Source organism: Eumetopias jubatus, unplaced genomic scaffold (assembly GCF_037043125.1).
Source record: "Eumetopias jubatus isolate StellerSeaLion01/CBP00866 unplaced genomic scaffold, mEumJub1_p1.0 scaffold_7, whole genome shotgun sequence".
In the NCBI taxonomy this organism is placed as follows: domain Eukaryota; kingdom Metazoa; phylum Chordata; class Mammalia; order Carnivora; family Otariidae; genus Eumetopias; species Eumetopias jubatus.
This window is the reverse complement of record NW_028274813.1, coordinates 114,116,387-114,140,593: the sequence shown is the minus strand read 5'-3', so window position 1 is coordinate 114,140,593 and position 24,207 is coordinate 114,116,387. Positions and strand designations below refer to the sequence as shown.

The window sequence follows — 24,207 nt, the reverse complement described above, 5'->3', positions numbered from 1 at the left end:
ATATGGCTCATTCTCATGTGCTGAAAGATAAAGGATGCGGTCTTTTGGGGGGTTTAATTTTTAGGGTCTTGCTTTTATTTTATGTATTGCCTTATTGATGACAGTTACGGGCCCTAGACCTTTGTATTCTCCCTATTGGTTAATTTTTCTTAACTAAAATTTTTCTTAGTACTTCACCTCAATCAGGGAAGTAGACTGGTAATGATTAGGCTACCGGCTCTTTGAGTTGATTTAAGATACACTAATATTCTGGCATGGTTCACTGTTAGAATAATTCGTGAAAAACGTAGACACATAATGATTTATACTGGTGTGTCAGAGGGTGGATCTTGCATGGGAATTGCTGCTTTGATTAACTCTTGAGTATCTGCTTGTTAGGACTGTTACCATGAATGTAGATTCTGTTCAAAATTGTGACCGAACCTCTTTGAATATAGGGCTAAAATTGCTTTGCAATGTCAGAGTTCTTTATGTTTTGTTGATTTTGTAATAATGCAGGTTGATTTTTAGTTGTTTTCCTGTTCAGAGAACCTAGTGGAATGTGTATTTTTTTCTTAATAGGGTGTTGTCAAGCTTGCCACTTTAATTTTTGTGTTTGTGTGTGTGTGTGTGTGTGTGTGTGTGTGTGTGTGTGTGTGTGTTTTGTTTTTTGTTTTAATCAGCATTGACACTCCAGGAGTGATTAGTCGTGTGTCCCAGCTGTTCAAAGGCCACCCTGACCTGATTATGGGCTTCAATACCTTCTTGCCCCCTGGCTACAAGATTGAGGTGCAAACCAATGACATGGTGAACGTGACAACTCCTGGCCAGGTTCATCAGATCCCCACCCATGGCATCCAGCCCCAGCCTCAACCACCACCCCAACATCCTTCCCAGCCTTCAGCCCAGTCAGCCCCAGCTCCTGCCCAGCCAGCTCCTCAGCCCCCACCTGCCAAAGTCAGCAAGGTGAGCACTTGGAATACTTTGCATCATGTAAAATGCATCCTTAGAGAGCACCTTCCTTTGACATTTCCCCTTTATATAAGACTTAGAGACAACAGTTGTAATGATTTCACCAGAGAAGATGCCATAGTCACATCCCTATAAGTTGGTTTACATTTACCTTCCATATATTTAGATATCTGTTTAAATCAACACATCCGTAACCTGTAAGGACTTGTTTTGTCTCCACCTCCTGCCTAGTGAACCCATGAGCACCCCAACAGATGGCCACTTTACTTGTGTACTAGTACTTTGACAGCACAGGCGGAAATGGTCATCTGATGATCAGATTATGCTACTGCCCACAGGGTCATCATTTTATAAAAGTCACTCCATTTACCAGATTAGTTCATATCAAGCCAAGCAGAAGACCCTATTGATGGTGGTGATGATGGTGGTGGAATGTTCTTATTCTAGAACTGCACTGTCTGATACTGTAGCCACTAGCCACATATGGCTGTGTTTAAATTTAAACTAATTAAATTCAGTTTCTCAGTTGTAATGGCTACATTTCAAGTGCTCAGTAGCCCCAGGTGGCTTAGTGGATGTATTCTGTAGGACCGTGCAGTGTGAAAGAACATTGCCATTACCTCAGTTCTATTGGACAGAGGTAGTTTAGAAGATTTTTATGTGGATTTCTGCAACAAGTGTCTTTTTACATTAAAGATATGGAGAGTGAGGGTTGGTTGTTCTTTCCCCCCGCCCCTCTTCTGTTTGCACCTGTTGAGTGAGCTTAAAAATTGCATTAGAAAAATTCTTCCCTGTAATTGGAGATGCAGCCACTTTTCAGGTTGTATTTAGAAAATTTGGGACTAAAATATCTGTATTAGAATGTGTGAGCCCTTTGCACCCCCCACCTCTGCCCAGTATGATTTGAGTTGGGCTAAAATGGCCTGGCCAGAGTGAATTAAGGATGTTTGTTGATCAGACATCTTGTTTCTCTTTAGTTTGACCTTTTTTCCTATGTCAGATCATCTGTGTTCCTGAAGAGAATAATGACTTTTTTCTTTTTAGCCTTCCCAACTACAAGCACATACTCCAGCCAGTCAGCAGACTCCCCCTCTCCCACCGTATGCATCCCCGCGCTCTCCACCTGTTCAGCCTCATACACCAGTGACAATCTCGTTGGGAACGGCCCCATCCTTGCAGAACAATCAGCCTGTGGAGTTTAATCATGCCATCAACTATGTTAATAAAATCAAGAACAGGTTCCAGGGCCAACCAGACATCTACAAAGCGTTCCTGGAGATTTTGCACACATATCAGGTAAGAGAGTCTTAACCAGGTCACATGCTGAGGGCATCTGGTCAGAGAAGAACTTGAATAACCATTATTATGTTCTCTTAATTGTTACTGGAAGTCAACAGGTTAAAAACTGTGATGTGTGTTTATAAAGCTAGTTTGATTTGCCTGACTTTAATTGCTTTATAACAACTAAACAGGATTTTTAAGTTACTGCCCTGTGAAGCAGATGCTTATTATCTTGGGGGGTTTAGAGGATGTTTGTGTAGTGTAGTTCCATCTACAGTTGAAGGAGGAGACATTTCTCTAATGTATTGTGTTTTATTGGTTGGTAATGGTCCCCTGAGCATTCACGTATACTGTCTTACTTTTATTTATTCTTTTATTTTTTAAAGGTTATTTATTTAACCTCTGTACCCAACGTGGGGCTCGAATTCATGACCCCGAGATCAAGAGTTGCATGCTCTAGAAGAAGAAGATAGCAGGAGGGGAAGAATGAAGGGGGGGAGATCGGAGGGGGAGACCAACCATGAGAGACGATGGACTCTGAGAAACAAACTGAGGGTTCTAGAGGGGGGGGGTGGGGGGATGGGTTAGCCTGGTGATGGGTATTAAAGAGGGCACGTTCTGCGTGGAGCACTGGGTGTTATGCACAAACAATGAATCGTGAAACACTACATCAAAAACTAATGTAATGTGTGGTGATTAACATAACAATAAAAAATATAAAAAAGAGTTGCATGTTCTTCCAACTGAGTCAGCCAGGCATCCCTGTCCTGGGTTTTTGTTTTTGTTTTTGTTTTTTTTTTATGTTATGTTAGTCACCATACAATACATCATTAGTTTTTGATGTGGTGATCCACGATCCATTGTTTGCGTATAACACCCAGTGCTCCATGCAGTACGTGCCCTCCTTAATACCCATCACCGGGCTAACCCATCCCCCCACCCCCCTCCCCTCTAGAACCCTCAGTTTGTTTCCCAGAGTCCATAGTCTCTCATGGTTCATCTCTCCCTCCGATTCCCCCCCTTCATTTTTCCCTTCCTTTTCCTAATGTCCTCCATGCTATTCCTTATGTTCTACAAATAAGTGAAACCATAGGATAACTGACTTTCTCTGCTTGACTTATTTCACTTAGCATAATCTCCTCCAGTCCCATCCATGTTGATGTAAAAGTTGGGTATTCATCCGTTCTGATGGCTGAGTAATATTCCATTGTAGATATGGACCACATCTTCTTTGTCCATTCATCTGTTGAAGGGCATCTCGGCTCTTTCCACAGTTTGGCTATTGTGGACATTGCTGCTATGAACATTACCCCTGTCCTAGTTTTAAAAAAATTGTCAGCCACCATCTTCCACTCATTTCTCCTTAAAAGCTTGCAGTTAAAACAAGTGCTAAGAACAGAGACTTTTCTTCTTAGGTACAGCCCAAGTAGATAACATCCCAGAAAGTGTGCAAAAGGGAGTCATTCAAAACAGTGGCCTTCTAATATGATACCTTCCCATTTGCAATTTCCTGTCAGAAAGAGCAACGAAATGCCAAGGAAGCTGGAGGAAACTACACTCCAGCATTGACTGAGCAGGAGGTCTATGCCCAGGTGGCTCGTCTTTTTAAAAATCAGGAAGATCTGTTGTCAGAGTTTGGACAGTTCCTACCAGATGCCAACAGCTCTGTGGTAAGTTTTACTTAGAAAGAACTACACTATTTAGAATTACTATCTTAAATAAGTTAGGAAGCTGGAAACAGAAGCTGACTTTTTTTAAATGATATAATTTCTTTCATGTGTCTTACTTAGCTTTTAAGCAAAACAACCGCTGAGAAGGTTGATTCCGTGAGAAATGACCATGGAGGCACTGTGAAGAAGCCGCAGCTGAACAACAAGCCACAGAGGCCCAACCAGAATGGCTGCCAGATCCGTCGGCACTCGGGATCGGGAACCACCCCTCCGGTAAAGGTGAGAGTGGGCGGCGGCTGCACAGTCTGACTCTCAGGAGCAGTTCTCATGGACAAGTACTCTAGGGTTGTTCACGGGTTCTTATCCAAGCGTGTTGAAAGTTGGATCATGGATACTCAGAGTGAGTTGGTGTATGTCACAGAAACTCAATGCAAAGCTTCTTATCTGGCTTTGCAAAAGGATGTTAGAATATCACTGATGACACAAATTACTGAACTTTTTGAGTTTTTATTGTTTTCTCTATATTTTTTCTCTCTTTTGCTATTAGCCATCATGTCTTTTTTTGTTTGATGCTAAAGGTTTCTGAGACCTACTAATTTTTCCCTTCCTCTGACTTGGTGCCTTCAACCTGCCTTGTGATAATAAGAAGGAAGATTATTAAGCTAATTGTTTCAGAAATAAGTCAAGTGGTCTCTAAAGTCCTCCTGTGAGTAAAGTGTGTATACTTTGTGAGATCTCTTTGGTCTAGAGGCCCATCCTGCCCAGGTTTCTTTGTTGGGTTGCCAGATCTTACCTGTATCATCGTAATCTCCAAGGCAGGACCTTTGGGCTGTAGCAGGGGGGGATCTTAAATTTCTGTTAGTGATGTATCACACGATGCTTCTCGTTATAGTAAACACCGGTGGTCTGCCTGCGGAAAGCTAAGCCTGTGCTCTTCCACTTTGATGTAGTGCAGCTGTGTTAGGGACAGAGCTAGGTGTATGTACTGAATGTTGCTTCAGTGAATTCCAAAGCAGTGTGTAATGTGGAAGAGATGGACGTGTCTGCAGAATCTAATGAATGAATAATAAAAGTTAGTGGAATTTCTAACAGTAGGAGGTGACTGGTGAACAAGAAGAGGACTACAAAGACTGACAGGTGTTGCTCACACTTTTGAAATCAGACTTTTTTTTAGTGTTTGTAATGGCTTTTCCTTTTGAAAGCAAATTGAACGTAGAAATAGTTTATATTTCGTCACTTCAGTAAAGAGTGTTATATGGGTAGCAAGAATGAGGTTGGCAGTTAAGCTCCACTCTTGCATTGGTCCCCGCCCACACTTGATTACCCTCAGGTGGAAACACTAGAAAGGGGGATTAGAATTCCCTACTTACTTTTCTCCTTAGGCAGCCTAAGCAGCAGAGGCTTTGGATCTTGAGAGAGTGCACTCTGAGGTGGTCAAGGTAAATGTGCTGTTTCTCCCAAAGTTTGTGCATTTCTTTGCAGGTAGTTGAGAGATGGCTTTTTAAAAGTGAATTCTTGCCTGACGGTTATGTCATGGCCTACTCATTCCCTTTGAAAACGTAATCTTAAATTGGTCCGAGTAGATCTTGCTGACGAGAGAGAGTCATTCCTTCTCTTAGGAAAATAAATTGTGCCTTTTTTCATGAATTTTTAAATTGAATTATAGTTACGGGTTAAAGATTGATTTCTATCCACTTCTGCCAATGTGCTTCCACTCTTTGCCTCCACCTCTAAGATGAGCTAGTGGCACTAGGTTCCAAATAAAGTTACTTTGGCTAATGGAAAAAGTTAGGATGTTCTGTTATCACAGTAATGAGGTGACCATTTGTAGAGAGAATATTTGGGAAATAGAATGATCTGTGAACCTCAGGGTGAGATGGAGAAGATAGGTGGAAATCTTTTAGGGGGTAGAGTGAGTGAGTGATTTGAATTCTCTCATTTGTTGCAAATTATTGACAGCAGTGGTCAGTGATGGACCCATTGAACACAGGTGAAAATAAAACTCCAAGAACGCTACTCCTTGGATCTCACATGTGTATTTTTCCTTTTTTGCAGAAGAAACCTAAACTGCTCAGCTTAAAGGATTCTTCCATGGCAGATGCCAGCAAGCATGGTGTAGGAACGGAATCATTGTTTTTTGATAAGGTGAGTAATGATTGAATTAGATTTAATATAGGCTATTAATGCCAGAAGAAAATCACCCAATCCCCAAGAAGATTTTGTTATAGAGACTTGAAGCTGATAGGACTTTCTGCCTGTTAACATAGTTTCTAAGTTGTAGGTCCTTTCAGGCTACCGGAACCATTAGCACAGCTAGGGAAATAGCATTGTCTGTTTGGGTTTTGTGAAGTAGTTTATAGGATTTCCCATGGTGGAAGACCGCTTTTAAAAAATGCATGATGTTGGGCGCCTGGGTGGCTCAGTTGGTTGGGCGACTGCCTTCGGCTCAGGTCATGATCCTGGAGTCCCGGGATCAAGTCCCACATCGGGCTCCCTGCTCAGCGGGGAGTCTGCTTCTCCCTCTGACCCTCTTCCTTCTCGTGCTCTCTATCTCTCATTCTCTCTCTCTCAAATAAATAAATAAAATCTTTAAAAGAAATAAATAAAATAAAAAATGCATGATGTTACTCTTGAAAGATGTTTGGAGCTCCCCACTGTATATCCAGGTCTGTACCAGTTGTTGAGGACTTCAGATGACTTGTAATCTTCTAATTGCTTGTGGTACTTATATGTGGTATTGCATATAGGGTTTGTGGGATTTCTGATATAACTGTATGTTTTCAAAGTTCCCTAGGTGATCCTGATAAGTAGCCAGCGTTGCGATTACTGGTGTAAACAGTGTTGTGTGATGTATTGGTTTAACTCTCCTCCTATGTCTGACTTCCTCCTTGGAGTCAACTTGATGACTAGCGGGCTGCTTTCGTCAGGGTAATTGGTAACTGTCAGACTTCTCACTGGCAGGAACCAGCCTGGAATGATCTGGTGCAGATTTACCCTGTCTTGCAACTTTGGGTTTTTTGCAAAAGGGCAGGTGTTTTAGCATCTCCATGATTGGTGCCTCCTGATCTCTCTCTAGCCTGCTGCACCTGTGTGAGCTCTCCTGCCTAACAGTTGAGTCTTTGGCTCTGATTTGAACCATTCCTGAGGGCTTCCTGGGCATTTGGTGCTTTTAAGGGAAATGTGGAAGCCCAGCTTACAACCAACAAATGACAATGCAAGAGTGGAGGGGTGGTGTGTGAATAAGTTAATTTTTTAAAGAGTGATGGTATTTTTTTGTTTGTCTTTGGAGTACTTATTTCTTAGAGACACATACTGATATAGTTGACCCTTGAACAATGCGGGTTGAAAATCTGAGTATAACTTGTGACTCCTCAAAAACTTACTGTTGACCAGAAGCTTTACCAATAATATTTAACAGTTGAGTAACATATTTTGTATGTTTTTTTTATACAGTATACTGTATAATAAGCTAGAGAAAAGAAAATGTTATTAAAATCATAAGGAAGAGAAAATACATTTACAGTGCTGTATGTATCAAAATCCCCGTGTAAGTGGGACACAGTTCAAACCTATGTTGTTCAGAGGTCAGCTGTATAGATGAAATGTCTGAAATATGCTTTAAAATTCAGTGGTGGAGGAAATAGTTGTAGATGAAATAGAATTTACTATATATTGATCATTGAGGCTGGGCAAATACATGGGGTTCATTAGACTATTCAGTCTACTTTTGTGCATGTTTAAAGGCTGATAAAAAATTAGAAGTCAGTCAATATTATGTATAGTACAAAAAGGACAGTTCTCTTTCATCTTTGGCTTTGTGAAAATGCATATTCCATGTAATGTCTACTGGCTGATAGTTATAAAAGTATACAGGAGCCTGGAGAAGGGGTTGTTGCTAAACTGCTTGGTTTGGTGAGGATCTGTCTACAGTCCTCACTAAAGGACCACAATACTAAATATTTACTTTTTTTTTTTTTACTTTTTAAACTTTTTTTACAGTTTTTTGGTTTTTTTTTTAAGATTTTATTTATTTATTCATCAGGGAGAGAGAGTGAGCACAAGCAGGGAGAGGTGCAGGCAGAGGCAGAGGGAGAAGCAGGCTCCCTGCTGAGCAAGGAGCCTGATGGGGGACTTGATCACAGGACCCTGGGATCATGACCTGAGCTGAAGGCAGACACTTAACGACCTAGCCATCCAGGCGCCCCTAAATATTTACTTTTGAAATTGAAACTCCACATTGCTCATCTAGTCAGGCTAGTTTTACCTTGTGTATGCCATTGACCATTTTTAGGTTTTTGGATGTTAAAGTGTTCAGTGTTATAAGTGGAGGAAGGAAAAGGATCAGTTCAGAGGACAGAAGTGTCTTATTTAAAAAATTATTCAAGATTACCAGAGTTTAAAAACAGTGTTGACAAAGATTCTTGCTGTAACCATCTGTCAGGAGAAGCAACAAAAACTAGGGTAACTCTGATATGGTTGGAAAATCAAGCATATAAGAAGGTAAATGTAATACTCTAGGATCTCATTTATATTTTTTTTATTGTGGAACATTTTAAACATGTGAAATGAAGGAGCCGAGTGGAATACTCCTCATGTACCCATCATCCAGCCTCTGCAGTTCCCTCCTACTAGCCAGTGTACTTGTTTCATATGTACTCTCACCCACCCTGGCTTACTTGGAGACAAATCCTAGATATTATGTTATTTCATCCATAAGTATTTAGTAAGTTTCCTTTTAAAGTGACACTTTTCTCAAACATAATCATTATCACATCTAAAAAAACTAACATCAGCTCCTGTAGTATCATCAAATAACTTTAAATTTCCCAATCTTTTAAAAGCAATCTGGGATCTCTTGATTTCCCATCTAACTGTTTCTCTTGTTGTCTCCATAAGGTCCGAAAGGCTCTACGGAGTGCAGAGGCCTATGAGAATTTCCTGCGCTGTCTTGTTATCTTTAACCAGGAGGTGATCTCTCGGGCTGAGCTTGTACAGCTAGTCTCTCCTTTCCTGGGGTAAGTGGAGTGAAGGGCTCAGCCCTGATGGGTGCTATGGAGGTGAGGGTATGTGATGGGCAAACATGATTTGATGATGGTGGGTCAGTTAGTTGACTCATAAAATGTCAGTGTCACAGGAGTCCTCCGGGAATTCTTCTAGTTTAACTCTACAGATGGAAAACTAGGCAGAGAGGGCATCGGCCAAGACTAGTGGTTTCCCGGTGCGCTGACCACTGTTGGATGTTTATAGAGACCAGTCTCTTCTGGGGTTCTAGAATCCTTTTTTTTTTTTTTTAAGATTTTTTTATTTATTGAGAGAGAGAGAGAATGGTAGAGAGGGAAGGTCAGAGGGAGAGGCAGACTCCCTGCTGAGCAGGGAGCCCGACGCGGGACTCGATCCCGGGACTCCAGGATCATGACCTGAGCCGAAGGCAGCCGCTCAACCAACTGAGCCACCCAGGCACCCCTGGGGTTCTAGAATCTTGACTGTATTTGACAACCTAAGAATGATCTGAGCATTAAAGCGGTCTTCTTGATTAGAAGAACAGCTGGTTATTGCTTAGTTTTGGTGCAACTCTTCCATCAGTACCCTAACTGGTCTTGGAGTGCTCTACAAGAAAAGGGGAAGCCAGATGCTCAGAAGCAGGACTTCTTAGGCAGGAAATAATAATTGTCATTGGAATTTGTCCCTGGTAGCAGAGTTCTGACCCAACACCAAATAGTAGTAGCAGGATAACTGCATCGTGCTTCTAATTGCTCACCAGTTTTTGGTTTGATTCTTTAGGAAATTCCCTGAATTGTTTAATTGGTTTAAAAATTTTCTGGGCTATAAGGAGTCTGTACATCTGGAAACCTTTCCAAAGGAGCGAGCCACAGAGGGCATTGCCATGGAGATAGATTATGCCTCTTGTAAACGGTTGGGCTCCAGCTATCGAGCCCTACCAAAGAGTTACCAGCAGCCCAAGTGTACAGGACGGACTCCTCTCTGTAAAGAGGTAAGGCTTTCCCTAGAAAGGATCAGCCCTCAATCTTCTCCTGCCTCCAGAAGGGAGTGACACCAGGGATTGAGAATTTATGTGAATGAGGAAATCAAGTCCCTTCTTTGTCTTTTCTCAGAAGAAAATGTTTTATACTACTATCCAGAACCTTTCCCATCTTTCCAAACTTGCTAAAGGTGAAAGCTGTAATGTTAGTCATTTCTCCCATTCCCTAGAGTTATGTCTGTCTTTTTACCGAGAATGCTTAATTACCAGAAAGCTTTGTTACACTTTAGCTTCAGTTTCTCTTCTTTTACCCAAAGGTTTTAAATGATACTTGGGTTTCCTTCCCTTCCTGGTCTGAGGACTCCACCTTTGTTAGTTCCAAGAAAACCCAGTATGAAGAACACATCTATCGTTGTGAAGATGAACGCTTTGAGGTACAAGCTCCTTCATCATTTGGAGGTTGTGGAAATGGGAGGCACTAAATGCTAAGATATCTTAAATACCTGTCTGTGAGGCTTGGCTTTTTAAGACCAAAGAGCCAAAGGCTCATGTTCTTCACTAGTAAATGCTTATTGTTCTACTTACAATGCTTTACGAGTTCATCAAATATATTAGTATTTTAGGGCAAGTGTAACCTATCTAGGCCATTTTAACCCTTTTGAAGTTATCCATTGATGGCTGAATAATAATTCCTTGAATTTTTAACAACATTTTAAAGTTTATTGTGTTTTACAGGGTATACAAAACACATACGTATCTTATATCTTAAGGCTGACTGGACTTTCTTAAAGAGGTTTAATTATTTAAAGTGTATATTGTCATTCTTAGCAGGTATCTTGACATGGTTAGCAAACCAACTCTCCTGTGAGAACTGGAATTCTTCTCTCCTATATCTTATTTATTTGGCTCCTTGTGAAAGAAAGCGAAATTAGGTCTTTATTTTAAAGTAGTCGGGAAGGGAAGAGCTGGAGTAAATAAGTGAGCTGGGAGAGCCTCCGTACAGGAGTAGGAGCAGTGAGAGTGGGCTCAGAATCCCCAGTGTGTTAAAACATCTAGCTCACTGATATCAACAAAAAGGGAATGTTCAATGTGTCTGAAGAGGTAAAATGATGTGTATCCTATTTAATGTATTTACTATATAAAAGTAACTGGCCCTGCTTATTCATATAGATGGGAGAGATCTTGCTCTTTTTTAAATCCATGCTGATTTAGCTCTGCCAGCCATTCCCCCTTCACACTTGATTCAGCTGTTTCTGGCATGTCTTGAATGAAGAGCCACATGTTGTGGCAGTCACTGGCAGGTGACTGGCCCCAGTGTTCATGAGGAGTTTCAACCATTTGCACAAAACGAAATCATGACAGATGCTAACTTCCATGGAATGTGTATCAGGCTGAAGAAAGCATTTCCTTGTTACCTACGTTTAGTAAGGTTAAATGAGGAGTTAGAAAGCAGAGATTGGCATCTTTTTCTGACAGGATGTTCCTATCCTCAATTGGTATGCCTATAAAAGGCAACATCCGCATTTCCCTTCTGTGATTACAGGCATGAGGATGAAGGTGTGTGTGCATGTGCTTAGGATTGAGTGGGATGGGCTAGTTTGAAGGAGCATTCCTTTATACATCAGGATAGGTTAGTGATCCTGCAGTGTGGACAACCCCCAAATTTCAGTGGCTTGAAAAAAACAGATTTATTTCTTGATCATGCTACATGTGCATTGATGTTTAGTGGGGGATCCTGCTCATCAGAATTACTTTGGGACACTTTTTTTTTTTTTTTTAAGATTTATTTGCTTGAGAGAGTACACGTGCACACACATGTCACAGAGCAGGGGAGGGGCAGAGAGAGCCGGGTGGGGGGAATCTCAAGTAGACTCCACGCCGAGCGCTGAGCCCCCCTGAGGGGCTCAGTCTCAGGACCCTGAGATCCTGACCCGAGCCGAAACCATGAGTTGAAAGCTCAACCGACTGTGCCACACTGGGAACACTTCCATAGACATTTGGTCATGGGACCCTGAGACTTCTTGTTTACTTCATTTTCTGTTTCTCATATGGAGAATTTTGTGTGAAGCTTAGGACAAGAGTTACTCAAAGGTTGCTAGTCATATCCTTAACCAGATCTGGGTAGGCCCTTGCCAGAAAGTAAGTGCCAGGAGTTCTGTTAGAATTTAAATGATTACTCACAGATACGACATTGAAGTCCTTAAGGAATGATAGTCACTGCTCTTATTATTACTGAATGTAGAACAAGGCTATTAAACATTTAAATATTTCAAGTTACCCTGAAAAACCTTACACATAAGACTGATTTATCATCATTTATCATCTTTTGGGGATTGTTGTGTATTTTGTTTCATTTTGTTTTCATTTTATCATTTGTAACAGATTTTAACAATCCAGTAAAGTTCAGGGGAAAGTGTCAGTAAGGTTGCCTCCTGTGAGGTCCCTGTGGTCTGGGGTCAGTAGTCCTAAGCAAAGCACACTGGTGTTGTTAGAAGTAACAATTACCACTTAATCTATCTTTTATTGGATGTTACGTGCTGGGCCTTGCACTAAACCCTTTATTTGGATTATATTGTCTAATCTAGAAAACAGCCTATGAGAGTAGGTGATGTTATCCCTATTTTATTGATAAGGAAATAGAATTTTGTATGGCTACTGTGGCAGAGCTAGGATTCAAATCCAAGGAATTTGGCTCCCTACTTCATACTTTTGACCGCTATTCTATTCTGGTTTGGGTTCTGAGCACACTTTGTCTTTTGAATTAGCTTGATGTAGTTTTAGAAACCAATCTGGCAACGATCCGGGTTCTGGAAGCAATACAGAAGAAGCTTTCTCGCTTGTCTGCTGAGGAACAAGCCAAATTTCGCTTGGACAACACCCTTGGGGGCACATCGGAAGTTATTCATCGAAAAGCACTCCAGAGGATATATGCTGATAAAGCAGCTGACATCATTGATGGTCTGAGGAAGAACCCTTCCATTGCCGTCCCAATTGTCCTCAAAAGGTAACTGACTGAATGTGCCCTTCGTGCTTTAGTGTGCTTCATGACAGATTCAGTGTCCCATTAACTAAGGCCCTCATTTTCAACCTGGTTACTATCCCACAAGATCTCCATTTCACCCCAACACTGGTTGTTGGAAATTAGGTTCAGCATGGGATAATGGAGCTTCTTGATGGGGTTCTGTGTAATCAGCAGTAGAGAACAAACCTTGAAAGTCCATAGTGGAATGCTCTTTGTGTTTAAGGGGATATTTTAAAATATGGAAAAGAACAAAGTAGAACACAACCACTCACATTCCTGCCACTCAATATTAACGATTGTTAACATCTTTGTTTTTTAATAAGGAAAACACTCTTTTTTGTCTTTGTAAAATTGATGTTTATTTAAAAAGGCTAGCTTGCCATTTTTACCAAGAACGTCTTACTTTTTCCTCCTGACAAGCCTTCAGCCTGAGGTGTAGAGGGGCTGTTGTACCCACCCAAGACCAGGCATCAAGGAGGCCAGAGCTACAGCTGAGCCCCAGGTTCCTCCAAGTCCATGGCGCTTTGCTGTGAATCCCAGCTAACAGCTGGGACCTCTCTCAGTATCCCCTGCAACGGTGGTGTGAAGGAACTCTTGTCTGCTGCACAGCTCACAGATGCCCGGCTTTTCTTGTTCCTCCCTAGTCATTCGCTCAAGAGCTGGCACAGGCTGTCCCTCTTCTTGCCATGCTGGCAGCATTTAACTTTTGGCTTTGAGATGTAGGATACTCTTCAGTTCTAGTGCTTGATTTTACTCTCCTCGATCGGTTGTGCCATCAGAAATTCCCAAACTCTGTGTGCAAAGGAGCATTACTACTATGCAAGTTCTCTGCTCTCGGACTTCTGCATTTACATTAGTGTAGTGAATGTTCTTAGAAGTCCTGCAGCAAAGAGATGTGCTTGTTTTAGCTGGCCAAGGAAGTGAACCCCCTTTTCAAGGGTATTCTGTGGACTGCTGTTGAGAAATAACTAGGTAAGATTTCTGACTTTGGGACAAATTACCTCCCCAGAATAAGTCCTGGATGAGTAATTTCCTCATGTAACAGAGTTCAAGCCTGGATTGATTAACAGTATAACAATTTGAATAACAGTATCCCAAGTTGCCAATAATTTTGACCTATTGTATCTTTTGACCTTTGAAATAAAGTAAGTCTGATACATTTCTCACTTCTAAAGCCTTAGAGAGGGGCGCCTGGGTGACTCAGTTGGTTAAGCGTCTGCCTTCGGCTCAGGTCATGATTCCAGGACATGGGTCCTGGGTTCGAGCCCCACGTTGTGCTCCCTGCCCAGCGGAGAGTCTGCTTCTCCCTCTGCCTCTGCCCCTCCCCGTCTCCTTGCTGGTGCTTGTCTCTCATTCACTCTCTCTCAGATAGATAGATCAATCTATCTTATTATTATTGTATGTAGAACAAGGTATTAAACATTCAAATATTTCAATCTATCTATCTTTTAAAAAATAAAAGAAAAAACCCTTAGAGAGTAGGTGCTGTTATCCCTATTTTCCCGATAAGGAAACCATCTCATATGGCAGAGCCAGGATTCAAACCCAAGGAGTTTAACTACCTCCCTTAAAATTCCCACATCTGAATTCCCATGTCTTGTTGTTTCTACTTCCCCCATTCCCCCCCCTCCAGGTTGAAGATGAAAGAGGAAGAATGGCGAGAAGCTCAGAGAGGCTTTAACAAGGTGTGGAGAGAGCAAAATGAGAAATACTACCTGAAGTCTCTGGACCACCAGGGCATCAACTTTAAACAGAATGACACCAAGGTCCTGAGGTCAAAGAGCTTACTCAACGAGATTGAGAGTATCTATGATGAGGTGAGCTGGAGGTTTTTATATTTGTGAGAGGACCCCAGGCTTTATGTTCAGCACGACTTTGATTCCTGGAAATCATCTTTGGTATATGAAAGCAAGACCTTCTGAGACATGTTGATTCTTCAAAACTGCCACAGCCTTCTATTCCTGATTCTGCCATTTTAAATCCAAGCCTTACCTTTATTCCTGAGCTGCTTTACTGGTTTCCCAGTTTACCATCCTGGCTTTGTCTGTGCCTGCTGCCTCCCTCTTCACGTGTCTTTCCGTCTGTTTCCCTCAAAACGGTACCTCTTCTTCATTCACGTAGCCCCTCTCAACTTCCCACAACTGAAACTTATCATTAATCCCCAGACACTTTCTTTTCCGTGTTTATTCAGCATACTTATCAGGAGTGTATATAGTACTGGGAGGCAGGATACAGTGATGATTAAGAAATTGATCCTGTTCTCTTGGGGCTCATAGTCATGGGGAGTGGATAGAGACATAAATACAGTATGATTGAGCATTCCTAAAAGTTATGTGATCTTGAATTTTTAAAAGCATTTTATCATGAAAATGTCAAACATAGACGGAAGGCGTGAGAGTGGTAAAATGAGCTCTTACATAAACTTAAATAAGCATCCCTGTTTTGTTAGATCTGTCACCTTCCACACCTCTCCCCCCAGATTGGAGACCTCAAGTCCTAGACCTCATGTGGTATCCTCCATATCCATAAATACAGAATTTTGAAAGATGGTCCCAGTTTTGTCCCATTGTCCCCAGTAGGTCTTCACAGTGTAGAAGATACCAGTATGTTGGTGTCAGACCATACCTCCCGCATTATCTATTTCTGTTTCTGCAAGTTGTGGATTGGAAGACAGTTGCCACTGTGGTTAATAATGGCATGTACTGCTGGCGCAGTCTCTTTGTTGTCTTTTTGTTGTTGCTGGACACATGTCACATAATACTTTGCGTCTCTCTCCTGTTAGAGGCAAGAGCAGGCTACAGAAGACAATGCCGGTGTACCTGTTGGCCCACACCTCTCACTTGCCTACGAAGACAAACAGATCCTGGAAGATGCCGCTGCTTTGATTATCCACCATGTGAAAAGGCAGACCGGCATTCAGAAGGAGGACAAATATAAAATCAAGCAAATCATGCATCATTTCATTCCAGATCTGCTCTTTGCTCAGAGAGGTGATCTCTCAGATGTGGAGGAAGAGGAAGAAGAAGAGATGGATGTAGATGAAGCCACAGGGGCAGCTAAGAAGCACAATGGTGTTGGGGGCAGTCCCCCTAAGTCCAAGCTACTGTTTAGTAACACAGCAGCTCAGAAGTTAAGAGGGATGGATGAAGTATACAACCTCTTCTATGTTAATAACAACTGGTATATCTTTATGCGACTGCACCAGATTCTCTGCTTGCGGCTGCTGCGGATTTGTTCCCAAGCTGAACGGCAAATTGAAGAAGAAAACCGAGAGAGAGAGTGGGAACGGGAAGTGCTGGGCATAAAACGAGACAAGAGCGACAGCCCTGCCATCCAGCTACGTCTCAAAGAACCTAGTGAGTGCTTAGACTGTTGGTGTCTGGACGATGTGAGGGGTTGGGGGGCCTCAGAGCCAAATTAGACTCGAGACTGCTTTCTTTTATGCATAGAGCACAGGCAGGCAGGCCTTAGAGCCTGGCCAGGGTTCAGATCCTAGCTCTGGAATTGACTGGTTGTGTGACCTTACTTCAGCTCCCCAAACCTATGTACCTATGAAATGGAGGTGCTCCTTAATACTTTGTGGGGTTGTTGGGATGATTGGGGAAAGTATGCAGAGCACCCTGTGCAGTGCTAGGATCATGGACATTCAATGGCTGCTGCTGTGGACACCTGGGTAGTGGGTGTCATTTGCCATCAGTTTCCCAAATGGCAGATCTCTGCGGTATTGCAGAGTGTGTTAAAGGACAGGGTGGGACTAAAATGTCACAGTCCATTCTGCTCCATGACGGAACAGAGATTCCTAGTTGTTCATGCCTAAGACAGATGGGAATTTTCTCAGATATGTTTGGGCAGGACTTCTTAGCCAGTGAGGTTCATTCCTTAATAGATACAAATAGTTTGTGGAAAGGAGATTGAAAGTCGAGAGATGGTGTGAGACAGCAGACCAGACAGAACAGAAATGAAGATAGAGAACACAGGAAAACGAAAATAAATGTGGGCTGAGGAAGCCACCATGTGCTTTAAGTAACTCTCTGTTACCGGCTTCTAGAAAACTATTCCATTCATAAATTAGGTTTGTGAACCAAAAACTTTTTCGTGGAGCCTTTCTTCTGTGCCCTTGAAGAAATAGCCGATCTGTGGAGTGAATTATCTAAAAAAATTTCTAAACTGTTGCTGATGTAAGAAGCCCGTGTGTGACCCTCACTATCTGTTGAAGAGCTAATGACACTGGATATTAATGTTAAAAGCCTTTATCTCGATAATCCTAGCTTGAGAGAGACAACTTTTGGATCTCAGAGCGGTGATTCCATCTGCTTGGGTAGAAATGAGAGAGCAAATGGTCTAATCCTGGCTTGATCACTGACTTAACCTGGTTTGAGGCTTACGTTGTTGGGTCTTGAGCAGTAACGCCAAGCCTCGCACTGATCATAACTCGTGGGCACAAGTCTGAGTTGTGCTCCTAGTGTTATTCTGGCTTAAGACCGTCTGCCTAGCAGTAGCACAGCCCATGCCTGTGCTGTGGGTCTGAACAAGGTGATATTCTGTGGTGAAAGTTAAGCCAGTTGCTTTTAAACTGTATTCTCTGTTTTGCATGTCTTTGATGAGCCCATCACACTTCAGATAAACAGAGATGGACTTAGCTTTTGCTCTCAGCCTGTTTTCTCTTGTATAGACTTTACAAACGGTAACCAGATGTCAGGGACAAAAGAGTTCTTGTAATTTTTTTTTTTTTTCAGTTTAGTGAACTTTTTATCAAGGTGCAACATACATATAGAAAAATACACAAATCCAAATTGTGTAGCTCAGTGAATTTTTACAAAGTGAACACACCTGTGTAACCAGCACCTGGATCAAGGAACAGTATAACCTCTAGCTCATCCACGTCGGTATTATGCTAAGCGATATAAGTCAATCAGAGAAAGACAATTATCATATGATCTCACTGATATGTGGAATTCGAGAAACAAGGCAGAGGATCATTGGGGAAGGGAGGGAAAAATGAAACAAGATGAAACCAGAGAGGGAGACAAACCATAAGAGACTCTTAATCTCAGGAAACGAACTGAGGGTTTCTGGAATGGAGGCGGGTGGGAGGGGTGGGGTGGCTGGGTGATGGACATTGGGGAGGGTATGTGCTATGGTGAGCGCTGTGAATTGTGCAAGACTGTTGAATCACAGACCTGTACCCCTGAAACAAATAACACATTATATGTTAATTTATAAAGAAAAGAAACAGTATAACCAATACCCCAGTGACCCCCTCACGCCACCGTCTTGATTGCCAGCACTGGATATCAGTAAATAGGTCTTATGTAAGTTAAAGGTAGAGTCCTTTCATGCTTCCTTTTGCACTCTGCTAGTTGCCAAATGCTAGATGCCAAACAACTGAAAAGATTCTAGCTGCTGGTTGAAGTGATTCATGTGCAGCAAGTACAGATCATTTAATGCAATTTGTGAAGTACAACGTTGGGAATCCATTTTTAAACAGAAGGACTTTGACAAATGCAGGTTACTTCATTATTCATAGGGGATTTAATTTGCACTCCTATTTTTCTGTTCTTGAGAGGTTTCCCAGGGCTCGAGTGTGGTGCTGTCTGCCTTTTCTCATCTGCACTTTATGCTTCATTGAAATAGCTTTATGAGCAAGTGACCCATGTGAGGAATGCTCTCTGCCGGCTGGGAGGGCAGGTTCCTCTCAGCAGAAGAGCCAACAACTTTTTGAAGAAACTTCTTCCCTGGAATATTCTGCTCTGTTCTCCTCTCAGGCAGCTCTAGTGTAATGAAGTGTCTTTCTGGCATGGACAGAGTGTTAGAGCCCCCGTTAAAGTTGCAGGGTCACTGTCCCCTGATAGAACTGGCCATTGTAGCCACCTGTCAGATGTCACCTCTGGCTACGGCTGATTAAGTGCGTATGTTTGAATACCTAGGGTTCTTTCCTCAGAGGCTCTTTAGGCAAGCTGCGGCGTTTCGCCCTGCCCTCTCTCCTGACCTTTTCGTAGCAGGGTAAGGCCTCACCTCTCCCATCTCTCCCACAGTGGATGTTGACGTAGAAGATTATTACCCAGCTTTCCTGGACATGGTGCGGAGCCTGCTGGATGGCAACATAGACTCGTCGCAGTATGAAGATTCACTAAGAGAGATGTTCACCATTCACGCCTACATTGCCTTCACCATGGACAAGCTAATCCAGAGCATTGTCAGACAGGTGAGGGCACGGTGGAGGCTAGGTTTGGTGAGGGAAGAAGTCCTTACCTAAAGATGGATGAGGCAAAGAGAAAAGGCAAGATGTCTGTTGGAGAAAAAAGGGCAGTTTGCTTATAGAACGATGTTTATGGATGTATGGCTCTCTAGAGGAAAGGGGGGAGGTTAAGGTGATGTCACATCTCTCATGTTAACAGAGTGGGAGTACTTTAGCCGCTAAATGGACTCCTTTGCTCTGCTCAGTGTGCCCTCACAGTTGAGTGAGCCTCCCGCTGACCCAGTGTCTTGCCCCTCTCTCGCTGCCTACCTATAGAGCGAGCATTGGTACTGGCCCCGCTCTTACCTAATCGCCCAGTGGGGAGCTTTCAGTGGGTAACGCTTTCACTTCTGTAGGTGTTGGTGATTCTGTGTATTTTCCTCATTTAATATTTGAAGTTCTTTTTGTGAGAATGGTTTCATACAACATCTTCTATAATACTATCCCTACCTCCCTATCTGAGGTTCCGCTTGACTTAGATTTGTGGTTGGTTTTGTGATTTGTTCCTCTGGCACTCTAGGAGTTGGTAAGTATGTTCTTTACAGCAATGATAATTTATAGCAAATAGGTTTCCACTTTTGCCTTGAGTTCTGAATTTCTGAAGGGATCAGAATGTCTTGTTGGTGCGTCACTTTCTTTAAAGTGAAAACTTGGGGCATCTGGGTGGCTCAGTTGGTTAGGCGACTGCCTTCAGCTCAGGTCATCATCCTGGAGTCCCGGGATCGAGTCCCACATCGGGCTTCCTGCTCCTCGAGGGGAGTCTGCTTCTCCCTCTGACGCTCCCCTCTCTCATGCTCTCTCTCTCTCTCAAATAAATAAAAACCTTTAAAAAAATAATAAAGTGAAAACTTGACAAAGAAAATTCTAGAGTCCTCACTGCCACTATGGGGAATAAAAGCTTGTTGCTCAGTGTTTTCTTGGAGTAAAATATGGAATTCTTTGCGAAGTACCCAGGCTTTTGCCTTGATTTCGGAAGGACGCATGGCTCTGCGCCCTTTTACAGGATCTCCTCAGAGTCAAGGAAGAACACTTCACGTAACTGACTCTTGGCATCTTCATGAAGGTTGTCAGGTATTCAGTTTTTTCCTGGAAATCGAAGAAGTTAAGAGGCCTTCCTAATTGAAATCATTATATGGGTACAAACATAAATATAAATATATGTAAACTAGAAACTCCAGTTATCATTTGCTTCTGCTTCCAAGTGTGCTGCTGCTACAGCTAGAAGTAAAGTCTTACACACTGCCAACCCAGCACCTTTAAACATCCAGCAGAATTAACTTTTATAAACCCGAGGTTGGTTTTTGAAACAATACATGTAATTGTCCACTTATTAGAAGCACCTGGTTATGATTTTGAGTCAGTAATACATAATGTCAAATCTTTTTAAGAAACAGGTTTTGTCCAGAAACCCAAATACAGTGGGATTTTTTTTTTAAGATTACATTTGAGAGACGCGCGTGCGCGCGCGCACGCGCGCGCACACACACACACACACACACGAGAGGCAGAGGGAGAGAATCTCAAGCTGACTCCATACTGAGCACAGAGTGCAGAGCCTAACGTGGGGCTCAGTCCCTCAACTGTGCAATCACAACCTGAGCCAAAATCAAGAGTCAGATGCTTAACCGACTGAGCCACCCAGGCGCCCCCAAATCCAGTGTTTTTAAAACCTATGTTCATGCTTCTCATCTTACTCCTCAATTGGAGGCATATCTTCTCTCATTCTCCTCATCCTGTTTGATGTTCTCCCAGAGTTCATTGCTGACTGGAGGTAGAACATATATTTCAAGGTCAAGCCATACATTTACCTTTTCCAGAGTACAGTTGATGCTTGAACAACAGGGCTTTGAACTGTGCTGGTCCACTTACACATGGATTCTTTACAATAAATACAGCATAGCACTGTAAATGCATTTTCTCTTCCTTATGATTTTCTTAATATTTTCTAGCTTTATTATAAAAATACGGTATATAATACATATACAAAATATTTGTTCATTGACTTTATGTTATCAGTAAGGCTTATCAGTCACTAGTAGACTATGACTAGTTAGGTTTTGGGGGAGTCGAAAGTTATATGCAGATTTTCGGCTTTGTGGAGGGTTATTGCCCCTACTCCTCACATTATTCAAGGATCAGATGTAATTTAATAGGGATTTGTCTTAACACAATAGGCGGTCTCACAGATATCTAGTATAGAACTCAGAAAATGGCCAGTGTAGGGATTGAACTGGGAAGTTTTTTGTTTTTTTTTTTCTCTCTCCTGCATGCCTTCTTTCTGGAAATCTGCTTCATTCTCATGCTTCTCTCTGCAGATGGATATTTGGCCACGTACTCAAGGCTTCTCCAGCCCCCTGGGACTTTGGCTTGCCATGGCAGTGCCTCTGGCCCCAGCATTGCTTGACCTTTCCATCTAGATGCTCGTCTGTCTACCAAACACATTCATTGTGTCATTTTAAATTATCAGGAGAGAGAATCTGAGCAGCCTAGCTTGGGAGCGCGAGCTGTCCAGTTGTCCCTGACTTTTTTTTTTTTTTTAAGATTTTATTTATTTATTTGACAGAGAGCACAAGTAGGCAGAGGGAGAGGGAGAAGCAGGCTCCATGCTGAGCAGGAAGCCTGACGCGGGGCTTGGTCCCAGGACCCTGGGATCATGACCTCAGCCGAAGGCAGCCACTTGACCAACTGAGCCACCCAGGCGCCCCAAGTTGTCCCTGATTTTATAGGGCTGCCCTTTTCAAAGACTCTAGGAGGGACCAGATATCCAAGAAGAGGGTGTGGATGGGGAGTCAGTGACAGGGTCTGTTTCATCAAGACTGTCTTAACCAGAAGTGTCCACGTGATAGAGACCATGCTTTAGATACACTTTTTTTACAGTCTCCCCCCCCCACCCCGCCCCGAACACTGTATCTTAAGCTTCTCCCTATGTTACCAGGTTATCATAGGCATTATTTTAATGGCCACATTAGAACCCATTGTCTGGACTAATTATAATTTAACCATCTCCAGTTGCTGGCCTTTCTACTGCTGACAGATCAGTCACCCTTCTGACCTTGCACTGTGTCCATTTATCTACAAATACACATACTTGTCATTTAAGACTTTACGTTAAAAATAAGTAGTTGTCATAGTTACTAGCACTTCAAAAAGGATGTATCTTCCTAAAAATAGAATGGCTTAGTGGTTTTTGAGAATTTTAAAGTAAAACAGACAAATTGATATTGCAGTTAACATTTTGCTTTTTTCTTGTATATGTTTTTCACATTCTCTTGCAATTTTTATGAGTAAAGTTTCATTTGAGGGAATTTTTATTCCTCCATAGAAATATAGTCATGACTATGAGAATGGAAACTCTAAAAGGTTCAACTTTCCAGTCATCAGATAGTTTAAGCGTGGGATGCCTGGGTGACTCAGTCGGTTAACCGTCTGCCTTCGGCTCAGGTCGTGATCCCAAGGTCCTGGGATCGAGTCCCATATCGGGTTCCTTGTTCAGCAGGAAACCTGCTTCTCCCTCTGCCTACCACTCCCCCTGCTTGTGCTCTCTCTCTCTCTCTCTCTGACAAATAAAATCTTAAAAAAAGAACATAGTCTCAATAATTACCAACAGTCAATAGTGACTGACCTGTGTTGAAATTGAGTCAATTAACATTTACAATTTAAGTACTATATTTTTTATCTGATGTAGAAAAATAAGTAATGTATTAGAAAGAATATCCGCCTAGGGGTCAGGAAGCTTGAATATTAGTCCTAACTCTATTCCTTCAGCTGGGAACCCCTGGGTAAGTGATTCAGCAACCAAATCTGGAATACTAAGTGAGTTTCAACTTTGTACCCAGGCTGGGAATATAGACAGGGATCTAGCTTTCATGGTTCTCCACAGCCCCTGTCCTCACCTTGGCACATAGTGAGTGTTCTTACCTAAAATGGAAATTTGTCTCCTGTGTAACAGGGCACCCCCTCTTCAGCCTCCTGCCCGGGGTAGTTGTGTAGATCAAATGAGAAGGAGTATGAAAGCAAGTTATAAACGGTAAAGAAGCACCATAAAAACAGGAAGCCATGAAAAATTTCTTTCATGTAAAATTTTTTTACAGTTCCTTAGAACTTTAAGCAGCACATTAACATGAGCTGCCTAAGCTTTTGTTTGTTTAAGATTTTGTTTATTTGACAGAGCACAAGCAGGGGGAGCTGCAGAGGGAGAGGGAAAAGCAGGCTCCCCACTGAGCAGGGAGCCCCATGTGGGGCTTGATCCTAGGATCCTGAGATCATCGCCTGAGACAGACGCTTAACTGACTGAGCTACCCAGGCGCCCTAGTTTTGCTTTTAAATAAATAGGAAAGCTATACTCATGGACCAGTGAACTGTTGAAGATTTGGGCTTATTCTCTAAGAATATGAAATACTGGTTTTGTGTGATTAATTTTCTAAAGTAACCAACCAAAAACACTTTTTGAGCTGAGTCACTGGAACTATCAAAGGAAGGTTGACTGTATGAAAGGGAGAAATATTTTCTTGGTTCACTGATGACTTGCCTTTGCTTAATTCCAGCTGCAGCACATCGTGAGTGATGAAATCTGTGTGCAGGTGACTGACCTTTACCTGGCAGAAAACAATAATGGGGCCACAGGAGGCCAGTTGAACACGCAGACTTCCAGGAGTCTCCTGGAGTCAACATATCAACGGAAGGCTGAGCAACTCATGTCAGATGAGAATTGCTTTAAGGTGAGAGTTACTCATGTAGTCAAGGACCATGCTGGTGACAGTATAAGTTGTTGGAACTATGTCCATCAGAAATCAAAGCCATACCAGGATACTTTGATCCAGTGATTCCACTCCTGGAACTCCTTAGAGTTCCTATGAGCTCACTGGAGGGAATAAAAAACATGGAAAAGTGGAAGTAAAAGACCATCTCCCATGGACGGTCTGTTACTTTCTTGCCTTTTAAAAAAGTTGCCAAATATGATTTTTATAAATTTGTATTCTGCCTTTTTCTCTCTGGTTGTTTTTTCATAGTATAATGCTTTGTAAATATTATAATGCTTTATTTAAAAATGTTAATACAGAGGGGC

At 42.2% G+C, this 24,207-nt stretch overlaps 1 protein-coding gene across 3 annotated transcripts in view; it reads left to right on the top strand.

Moving 5' to 3' along the window:
* The window catches only part of SIN3A (SIN3 transcription regulator family member A), a 71,090-nt gene that overhangs the window by 29,173 nt on the left and 17,710 nt on the right, over positions 1–24,207 (top strand). For all 3 annotated transcript variants that reach the window (XM_028100031.2, XM_028100029.2, XM_028100030.2), the window contains exons 5-17: positions 663–945; positions 1,996–2,247; positions 3,750–3,902; positions 4,023–4,181; positions 5,958–6,047; positions 8,799–8,917; positions 9,684–9,894; positions 10,200–10,316; positions 12,648–12,886; positions 14,538–14,721; positions 15,687–16,260; positions 18,940–19,109; positions 23,687–23,860. In XM_028100031.2, coding sequence (XP_027955832.1) covers positions 663–945; positions 1,996–2,247; positions 3,750–3,902; positions 4,023–4,181; positions 5,958–6,047; positions 8,799–8,917; positions 9,684–9,894; positions 10,200–10,316; positions 12,648–12,886; positions 14,538–14,721; positions 15,687–16,260; positions 18,940–19,109; positions 23,687–23,860 — 2,725 coding nt within the window. The remainder of the gene's footprint in view (positions 1–662; positions 946–1,995; positions 2,248–3,749; positions 3,903–4,022; positions 4,182–5,957; positions 6,048–8,798; positions 8,918–9,683; positions 9,895–10,199; positions 10,317–12,647; positions 12,887–14,537; positions 14,722–15,686; positions 16,261–18,939; positions 19,110–23,686; positions 23,861–24,207) is intronic.